The sequence below is a fragment of the Corvus brachyrhynchos genome, unplaced genomic scaffold, assembly GCF_000691975.1.
Source record: "Corvus brachyrhynchos isolate BGI_N302 unplaced genomic scaffold, ASM69197v1 scaffold370, whole genome shotgun sequence".
Classification (NCBI taxonomy): domain Eukaryota; kingdom Metazoa; phylum Chordata; class Aves; order Passeriformes; family Corvidae; genus Corvus; species Corvus brachyrhynchos.
Genome location: NW_008235977.1, coordinates 4094311 through 4104964, shown reverse-complemented (window position 1 = coordinate 4104964; position 10654 = coordinate 4094311). Strand labels below are relative to the sequence as shown.

At 40.2% G+C, this 10654-nt stretch overlaps 1 protein-coding gene across 2 annotated transcripts in view; it reads right to left on the bottom strand.

Annotated features, from left to right (window-relative positions):
• NEMP2 (nuclear envelope integral membrane protein 2) overlaps positions 1 to 8767 on the bottom strand; it is a 16677-nt gene extending 7910 nt beyond the window's left edge. The window contains exons 1-7 of one of the 2 annotated variants that reach the window (XM_017728825.1): positions 8603 to 8767; positions 6845 to 7073; positions 6599 to 6671; positions 5520 to 5613; positions 4700 to 4814; positions 3831 to 4056; positions 1439 to 1615 (exon numbers count right to left, since the gene is read on the bottom strand). In XM_017728825.1, coding sequence (XP_017584314.1) covers positions 1439 to 1615; positions 3831 to 4056; positions 4700 to 4814; positions 5520 to 5613; positions 6599 to 6671; positions 6845 to 7073; positions 8603 to 8752 — 1064 coding nt within the window. In that variant the 5' untranslated portion in view covers positions 8753 to 8767. The remainder of the gene's footprint in view (positions 1 to 1438; positions 1616 to 3830; positions 4057 to 4699; positions 4815 to 5519; positions 5614 to 6598; positions 6672 to 6844; positions 7074 to 8602) is intronic. The other variant, XM_017728820.1, reaches the window with a different exon arrangement.
• Positions 8768 to 10654: the final 1887 nt, after the last annotated feature.

The following is a 10654-nucleotide window of genomic DNA, read 5'->3' as shown; positions in this document are numbered from 1 at the left end:
TCTGCAACTGCTCCAAGTAAATGCTGAACTGGAAGTGTGGCAGAACAAAGCATGAACTCAGCACTGTCCCTACACTGCAATTTGCCACAAGTCTTACTTTCAGTGGGCAACTCCATTGAGGAGAGAGAACAGAGCTGGAGGTTTCTGGCAAGTATGTGGGAACAGACGGCAGTTCTGACACCTGGGTAAGTGTCGACAGCATCAGAGAAATGTATGAAAAAGGAAATGCAAGCTACATTCTGGAGTTCTGGTAAACTGATCAATAATTTACATTTCAGACTTAACATTTCTGTGAGATGAATGTCATCACCTCGCTGTTCTTGGAAGCTCTGTTAGTCTAAATGGGGAACAGGTTTGCCTTGGGATGAACCACCGTCTGATGCTTAATGGGAGCTGGGAGGGGTTCTCCAAATCTGATTGCTGTTGGTTCTTCTTTTTATTTCCCTATTCTCAATTAGTGAACAGTTTATAACAACTCTATTAATGAAATGATGGCTAGAAAATACTTGTGTCTCAGTTGTTTTGTACATTTGGTGGTATTTAGTTGTACAATACAACAGTAAGCTTTCACTTTTTATCTTTCCATCATGCTAAAGCAGGCAAGCAGCTTAGAAAGTAAGACTGTTTAACAGTAAATCTATAAAACCTGGTAGAGAGGCTGTCTGCGTGCCAATCCAAGGAAGATTGGACTGGGGCTCCTTTAAAATTGTGACACTTGGTTCTGTGGCAAGGACTAAGTCTCTGTGGCTGGCTAATACATGAAACTCTGCTTCTGATATCTTTAAGTTTCTGTTTTGATGGGAATACACTGTTATGATTAATTTTATATTCTGCAGGGTTTTCTGGCTTTGCTTGCTTGACCCTTTCTGACCTATATTTGTCTTAAGTTTATCTCTTAAGCTATACATGGCACAGCTCTTCTACCTGTTCTATTTGCTAGGTGCAAGTATTGATTTCTTTCTCTGTATTCTTAGTCTTAGATAGTGATACTTCAATAATAGGATTCCCTGACTGTGCAGGTTTGCAACTGGAGAGCTTAATATAGGTAATCTTTGAGTATGTATCTTCACCCTGCTCCAATTCTACGCCATAGAAAAGGGCACTGCTCTAAAACCTGAAGGAGGGCAATTTCACTGGTTAGAGAGCCACCAGGGTCACTGCAAGAGCTTACAGAGGCACTGCAGGAAGCCTTAAGTTCTATGACCGTGAATAAGCTGTGAAGGGCTGCAAACTCCCAAGAGTAATTTGTGGTCAGGGAGGAACAAACAGAAGTTTAATTCCATCAGCGAGAAATACCCTTGAGAGGTGTGGCTGCGGTCCTGAGTGGGATATGCAAGATAAACACACCTGGAACAGTGCCTGAAGTGGCATTTAGGTCTGCTGTGTGCCAGTGTCTGTGCAATGTGTTTCCTGTTTTAGAGGAGCCAGGTTTTCTTACCTGTGTGGAGCCTGGAGTTTGGACACAGCTATCCATGATGGGAAATCAGGGCTCCTGCAGAATGAGCGCAGCTCCTCCAGAGCTGTGATAGTTTCACTTTCACCTTGTTCTCGATACTCCTCTTCAGTAAGGTATTTAAACACCAGTTTTTTTGATTTGAAGTGATGTTTCATTTTTCTAGAATGAAATGACAATAATCAGTATTTCTAAAGTCTTCTGGCACGTAATTATTATCTATGTTAATGCTATTAACATGCATTAATCACCTCTGTCCTTTTAAGAGAATAAGCTGCATTCTTACATTTGAGGACAAGGTATGTAATGTTTGCTAGCCTGTTTACCCTAGGTCTTAACCAAAGCTGTAGAATTTCACATGATATTTAATAAGCTTCAGATAAGCTTTAGATCAGGTTCTTATTGTGTATGCATGGACTAAAATCTCACAGAATTAAAGAGATGGCTGCTTGCTCAGCCATTTTTAGGTGCAAAATGCAAAATGTGTCTGTGCAGAGACATGGGCTGAATCAAAACCCAGTCTGCATATGTTACTTCAAAGATAAGCAATGCTCTAAGCCTGTTGTGAGTTGTTCATGTTGTTTACTAGATTGCTTCTCTTAAATCTTACTCTAAGTTACAAAACTGAGTAGTCTGAGGCCAAAATGTTTACAATCTGATGGTTTTTTAGCTGCTGCGTAGCGATGTATAATATAATTAGATATAAATTAGAAAGTGTGCCATGTTCAGTTCCCTTCTGTCGACTGCTTTCAATTTAAATGTTGTGATGAGTTAAGATAAGCAAGGGCTGGATGCCCGTAAAACTTTCAGCTCTGTATAAAAACACCTGCTCCAACATCAGCAGCATTCAACTTTCTTCCTTATATCCCTTTAAAGCAGAGAACTGTAGCCGTTATTTAGGTCAAACAGTGAAGGGTCTTGCTGGCTCAGTGAGATCCACTGTTCTTAAAAAGAAATACCGCAAGATTCTAAATTATTTTGATATATTTGCTGCTCTGAACTGTGTATCTGGCATCATGGCCTCACACTTCAGTGCTGTGGCATACGGATTTTGAAACAGAGAAAGAAAACAGCCCTTATCATTCTCCTAAGAGAGATTTGTAGAGCTGTATTTCTTTATAGAAGCATCAGTTCATGAAAACCAAAAACTAAGAACCACATGAAGAATAAACTACAATGTTTCAGAGTAAAGCAAGTGTGTTCTGTGAACTTGTGGCCACATACTGGAATCATATTGATTCCAGAGTTTTCTGAACCTGCTTACAACAGGTGCTGATCTTACAAGTTGCTTTTGAAACAGCTGGTGCTCCTCAGCTGCAGGCAAAAACTGGTCTACAACAAATGATAAATTCTACCTAAAATAAAAAAGCTTCAATTCAGTCCCCACTTCAGCAGGTAAAAAGGAAAGAGAAGATCAAAGCAGTATATTCTTCAAAACTAAACAATGTGTAAAAAAAAACAACAAAAAACCCAAATTATTTGATTTGTATTATTTTGGTTATGCCAGTTCTAGCCTTTGCCTCATCCTAATTCTCTGCAGTTCAGCAGAGTCCACAGCTATGGAACAGTCTGTACTAAAGACTCTGAACCTGGATGCCATCCATCACTGAAGGTAGAAAAACAGATGTAAACTGGCAGGGCTTTTTAGAATCTTCATTTGAGTGTTGTGCTTGTGCTAAAACATGCTTCAAATTCAAGGATGAGCAAACACATTGTTCCTGTATTGCTACTGAAAATACTTAGCAAGTTAAGGTCTATCTACTGCAAGCAGTTCCTTTTCCAAATCCACAATGTAAATGGGCCTCTAGGAATACAGAGGAGTATCTCCATAGTTCTAATAGATTGCTTCCATGTACAAGGTAACAACCTTGGAAAACTAAAATCAATGGAGAACACTACTTTTGTGGAAATGTGATGTTAGTCTGAACTCTATTCAACCTCCAAGAACTGTCACTTTTCAACAGCTACTTCCTTGGTGGTGGTACACTATTTTATCCCTAAGATTCCATATGAGTTCCCTGCAGCTTCTCTCACTACACGTCAAACCAAGGCAGTATTGCTGCAGTCTAATCAATCAAACAGAAATGTTCTGGTTACCATATGCCGTGCACTAGAAGGTGCTGCTACATTTGTCCTTAAGAACACAGTCACTCCATTATCCATAGAACAAAACTCATGCTTAAAACTGCCAAATGGAAAATAATTCGTGTGTCTCGGGTCCTGAAACCTTTCCTACTGCAGTTTTATGTTTGGCAAAATTATGAACTAGTATCAGAAATTCCTAAATCATGACTGAAGAGCAGAGGCTTTTTTCATTATCAGTTTCCAGTATTTCCTGGTGCTCCCAGGACCTGGACATTCACAAATAGACACAGACCTGGCAATGTGACAGGCAGCACCCAGGGGGTAACACAGGCCTTTGGAGCAGAGGCTGACTGCTATGACTGCATATGCAACCTGAGGGATGGTGACACCACAGTAGATCAGGACAAAGGCTGTTAACTGGAGCGTCCATGTGAACAAGGTTATGCTGAGCTCCGTGGTCAGTGGCCCATGCTGATAGGAAATGGTAAAGCTGGTAATCCCAACAGCCAGAAAATACCCTGTAGATACAGAAAAGGACATGGAGAAAAAGAAGCAAACTACACCTATAAACTACTTTGCTTCACAAAGCTTGCAGCTGCTGTGAAGTGTAGCGTACTGATTCTTGTGTTGTCTTACAGATAACTGCATGATGTTTTATGTGCTTTGTACTTCCAAAGTGTGCAAAGAGTTCACAAGGTTATCTCTGAACAGCTTTTAGCCAATGCTGTGGGCTACACGTCAGTTCTCCTCATGTGACCATGTCGAGGCAGGTGCCAGATCAATAGGTTTGTCAGCCCCTGCAGCCACATCCCATTAGCCATGTGTGCATCCATTTCCCACAACCAGCAAAGTGCAAGCCAGAGGAGCTGCCCTTTTGCTCTTACAGGGAAAGTATGTAACAGCAAATCAATGAACTAATAATGCAGGCAAAATCTGCTCTTAGAACTAGTCCTCTACATCAAACTATTTATTTAATGATACAATGTGAGTAACGCTCATTTCAGTGGATTAGGAACCTTTAGAATGTTTCAACATCTACGGCTTAGGAGAAAATAGAACTCCATAAATGAGTCACTTGATTGTCTTTTTTTATGGGCAGGTATTCATCTGACCACTAAATTAAACCAAAATCTGCAGCACATTTCTTGGTAATTTTCTTACCCAACAGGTAGTTTCTGTGTTCAGACCACAACCACTGCATATTCTCTTTGAAGCAATAAATAAAATAGAGAGAGGCCATCCAGGAGCCACTCATTAAGATCCAGAAGGTACTGTGCTGGAAATTTAAAAATAAAAAAAAAAAAAAGGGAAAGAAGAAAAAACTTCATCAAAAAAAATCAAGTCAGAATCAGGACCATTGTTTCCAAAGGAACTCACAGGCAAAACCAGATGTGAAATTCTTTAGAGCTACAGGGTTTATGATCTGCATTGAGACTTCAACTGCACAATCCTCTGCATGCTACAACAAAACAGTGCCAATTCCAAGCAGAGCAACTGCATCTGTATTTGTGTATCATGTCCCAGTGTTACAGTGTAACCCTGCTGCACTGTGTTCCCAATTAACATACCTCAGCAATATTATGGGAATGCACAGGCTTCGTAAAAGTAAAGGAAAAATTCACATCTGCCTTAAAATGAATTGTCTTTGGTGGGTGGAAGAGAATCTGTCTCAGTTGCCACTGTATTTTTATTTAGATTGATTCACAGATTCAAAGGTAAGCTTAGCTCCAGTTCAATAAAAATAATTTATGTTTCAGAACGAACTCTTCTTGTACATCACCAATCTCCTGTTCAGTTTAAACTCAGGAGGAAGCTAAATAGAACTTGGCTCTGACCTAACTACATTTACTTGATGCAAGCAATCCTGCAGTCATTTCAGTGCAGTTACCTGGCCACAAAACCAGAACAGAATCTGGCTCTGTACCTTCACTTCTGGTATTATGATGATGACTATTATTTTGTTTTATAAATGTAGATTTACCCTTGGAATAAACCTTTTAAGTGTCAACAGGACAAAGACTAGCAGAGCAAGAGCACCCAGTATTATTCCAGAAAGGTAAAAGAACTTGGCACTCCTGTAAAGAGAACAAGAGAGAATATGGTGAGAAATACAATTTGTAATCGGTTAAGATGCCAACATTTGTAAAAACAGCAGTGATCTTCAGTGAGAACTTAACTCTGCTGTAAGTTAGAGTTGTAGTTATATGGTTAACAGGCCCAGTTCAGGTATTAAATCCGTGTAAGGAAAAATTCCCAACAGATACTTAAGATCACTGGAGTTGTTACAGGTTAGGAGACTGTGCTGTGGATTTTTAAAACTCATGCTACTTCTGACTGCATTGACCTTCTAGTCTCTAGTACACAGAAGAAACTGAAGTAACCAACATGGTTCTGTACTGCAAGAGACGTTTTATTTTAATTTAAAATGCAGAAAACCCTCCACAAACCCACAAGGTTTTTCGCCTAAGCATATGCATTTATAAATTCCAACTTACTAACTCACAGTTAATGCTATAAAACCTATGACTGCTCTGCTTGTTTTAGAGGTGCCTCCTGACAATTATTTTGTGACTCACTTTGCTTTGAAGTTGTGGGCCACTTATTTTGCTATAACAACTGAGTATCCTCCCTTACATGCTATGTAAAACGTGCATCAGAAGAAAGGCTGGCACAAAGGTGGTGGCAGAAAAGGCCCCAGATGACTTCATCCTAAATATTTTCCCCCACTGATAATCAGCATTATTTAGCATTCAGCTACCCTTAATGGTGAACAAAAGGGAGAAAAGACTTTTCTGATCCACACACTTGCTCACTGAGGATTGTCCTGGTGTCCCCCAGTGCAGGAAGCTTGGATACAAAAACCCTAACACAGCTAATTGATAAACAGTTAGGCACTCCAAGGTATGTCACAATCTGTCCAAACACAAGTGGTATGAGGAATTTTTAAATATATATTCAGTTTCTTATTTCACTTTCCCAAAGAACTGCCTCTTTAGCTTAGCAAACAAACCAAAGATGCACAGGCTTTGGGAAAGAAGCTCAAAAGTAGCTAGTACTCACCTGCTCAGGCTGTTTGCAAAATGGAACAGAAAAATTCCAGCTACAAACAAAAACAAGAGCTTTCCATCTAGCACTAAAAAAGGGGGAAAGAAATAGAAATTGACTTTAGACTAATTCAATCTGAAATGCTGATCATATAAAATATCAACAGAAAAGTCCCAAGCTTCTTACAGAAGAGGTGGTACATTCAGTAGCACTGGCAATACCAAGCTATCTGTAATCTAAACTCAAAGATTTGGTACTTACTTTCTCTTTTCACCCTCACAGTGTACGGTTCAATTTTGAAGGGTTGTATTTTGAAACAAACATCCTCTCCATATTGTTTTATGCTCAGAAAAGTTTCTGTACATGTCTCTGCCTTCCAGAGGATTTGAACAGCACATGCAGCAAACTCAAAAACAGTTTCTGAATTCCGACAGTTGTTTTTTTCTGAAATAGGCTCAAACCGGAACTTTTCTCTGCTGTTAACTTTTATCTAGAAACAAAGAACAGAATACACAGAGAAGTAGCTCAGAATCACTGTGGGTTTTTGTTTTCATGAACTATATCGCATATAAGCCATGCATGTGGTAATGAAAATCAATCTCAATTGTTTAGTCTTGGTTATTTATATTATGCAAAGATTACTTGTTTACAATTGATCACCTTACGAGGTAATTCAGAGAACTCATCGGCAGCAAAGTTCAGTGGAGGGAACTCCATCCATCCAAAAGCACAGTGGGTTTCGTTTTACTGTGACACTTGCCCACAAATTTTTAATGAAACCAGTAATATCTGACTGACCACATTTTCTTTTGTGAATGTTCATACCCCTCCTCCTTCCCCTCCCGAACCATAACAAATTGGACTTGCTTTTCTTTATCATGTAATCTTCATGTTGGGGACACAAGAGGGATAAGGCAAATAAAAGATAGTATAACCAGAAATTTAAATAGAAGCACATTCCTGTTGGGTATTTGGGGTTTTTTTTGCTGGTTCCCTGTGCCCTCCCCCACCAAAATGGTAGAAGATCTTGTCCATCTTCTAAGTTGGGATGATTTTCCTGAAGACTCTGATACATTGTGAGCTCTTCATCGGGGCCCACTAGACAAAAAAGACCCATCTGCAAAAAAGTGATGCAAGGGGTAATAAACCAGGTTTGTACTGGGAGAGGAGACAATGTGTCAGCAAGCAATTTGTTGTGGAAAAAATCTGAACTTCCTGCTTTTAAACATTGACTCCAGGAAAGTTTGTGTGACTGATGGAGGGTTTTACCACCTGAAGCCTGCTACCATTCATAAAATCATCTGCAACATGTTCCTGAGGAAAATAGTCCTGGGAACAGACAAAGAGATGTTCCTCTTTCTTTTATCTGAGAGAAAAGTCCTCAAACAGAGTCAAAATGGAACTGTGCCCTTCCTTTGTCTGGAGAAATACTTCCCAGGAAAGAAAAGGAACTATGGAGATGGTTAGCGCATTCCTTTAGCTGTTACTGCTTCCACTCTTGAAGAGATTTTTACTTGCTTCAAACTAATCTCTAAATGTGTTTCTTGTAAGATGACCCTCTATTAGTCAGGAAAACAAACAAACTGCTGCTGCTGTTTGTTCATTAGTCACAATCTAACGAGCCTTTGGTTCCTACACTTCGGTATGCTATGGTGAGAGAGCCTCAGAACTGCATTTAGTCCTCAAATTTAGAAGTTCCATAAAGGCATTTGGTGACAAGCAAATTTTCAGAGATTAACACTGGTTCATCAATAGAAAAGGTGTGCAAGAAAATAACACACAGTCCTAAATTAATGTTTTTGTGGCACCATCATGCTCTAAGCCTGGCTGACATCCTTACAGTAGAGCCCAAACCTCTCTGCATGCCAACTGGAGGCTCATAATGCTGCATTTTTATCATGGTCCCAACTATACACCACTTGAACTATTAATTACATGGAGATGCTGCCCTGATCTTGCTAACTGGCCATGTGGTTTGCTGGGAAAAGCTCACATGGAGCACAGTGAACGGCCTCTTACCTGGAGAGTTGACCAAAGGTACTGTAAGTGAATGGTTCTGTTTTGCACATAGCAGTAACAGTTTTCATCCTGCTTCTGGATGACATCCATCTCCTGCAATAAGCTGCAGTTTTTACCTGGGGGGGGGGCAAAAAAGTTAATTTTAAGCATGAGTCAAATACAAATGTCTGATTTCAGTCCATTTCATTGTTGCAAATGCTGAAACATGTTCAATATGATTTAGATGAAAATTCAAATTGGACTTCTAATCAAGTCATTTAGGCTCCAAAGTACACTGCAACACCTTTGGAAAAAAAATAACTAGGGTGGTATTTTTAAAAAATGTAATCCAGAAAAGCTTGGCTTCAGCATCAGTGTTTTGATGGCATTGGAACAGGGCCTCTGGGCCAAATTCACTGCCAGCATGAGTGGGTGTAACTCCACCAGAGTTCCCTGCACCACTGGTGAATGCAACTGTGGGAGTCTGAGCAGGTAAACAGACTTACATATTAACATAGTCATTTAGCACATGACACAGCTGCTGATCACAGAAGTCATGCTCCTCTCCCTCGGAAATGTTTCTAATGTTAAATAACACAACTCTTCTTTTTAGAACATTTTTTCTGCTGTCACAGTCCAGCCACAGCATGTTGTAAGGGAACTGCACTGACAGCTCACCACAAATCATTGAATTAGGGATGTGAATTGTTCTAACCCTCCTGAAATGTTAGTGAGCACCTAGGATCTTTAGAATTAAGATTGCACTTTTGAGCAGAAATGGACCTAAAAGACTAATGGAGCAAAGTTTGAATAACATTCTGATCTATATACATGCGTAAAATATACCCTACAGTGCATTACCACAGTGTTTCAAGAACATTATTAAAGAGAAGAATAAAGGAAATAATTACACATCTGAACAGAGGGACTCATCTGGCTTACTGAATAGAAAATGTAGGTCTCAGCCAAGCTCAGTAATAACTGCTAATACACTGTCATGCACGCAGAGCAGCAAAATGGTTATGTGCAGTCTCAATCCAGACAAGGAGATGCTGTTTGCAGGTAAAAACCTGTTGTGCCTCTATAAGGAAGCTGAAATTAAGCTAAATTATATTTTAACCAATTTAGTTAAGCCAATGAAATATACTGTGTGGATGTTCTTACTTAGGTTTATTATAGCATTGCAGAATTATTGTCCACACGTGATCCTAATAAATTGGTTTAACTTTAAAATTTGGGCATTTTTCTTGTGGAAAAAATAACCATCTGATTAATTTTCATCCACGGCAAATCCAGTGGGAGGGAGCACAACCACTCAGCCAAGCGCTGCCTGTACCTTTAGACAGGCACTTTCACAAAAGTCATCGGATGATGCTGCAAAAGGATTATTTGTCACTGAAGTGCTGCCGACTGACACAGCAAGGAGGTGAGGCTGGGCACTACCCAGGCCTAAAACCAAGATAATCCAGTAACAGGAAATGACAATACCCTGCTAGCAGGGCCAAAACACAGCCTGGAGGGTCCACACCTTCCCTGAAGGGCATCTTAGGATCTCCTGCCACTATGGATAAACTATCCACCCATGTCAGAGGCAATGTCATCCACACGCAAGGCTAGCAAATGTTTTCTTACTACCCATAGTTTTAAGGCATTTTTCTTGGGGAAAATAATCTGCTTGAAATGTTGCATCGCTCCATAGAGTGAAACAACGATGTTACAAAAGGAGAGATGCTTCTGAACAGGTAACTCTGAGGTAGTGGGCAGGTCTAGCTACTGGGAGGACACACAGGTAGAGTACCTCGCAAATTCTGAGACTGCAAGCAAAGAAATTTGAAATTATAAGGCATCAGCATCTGCTGCAGAATCCGGAGGATGCCCAAGACTCGAGAACGTCAACGCAAGGAGGCAGCCGGTTCTCGAGTTCCATATTGCTACTACAACTGAGCACAGCCTTTAGCGGTTTTCCTGCCCTCAAATATGTTAATAAAAGATCTATTCTGCACTCGACGCCCCTGACCCGAGCTCCTGAGAAAGCCAGAGGGAGTCGCACACGCAGAGGCAGCTCCCGGCCCC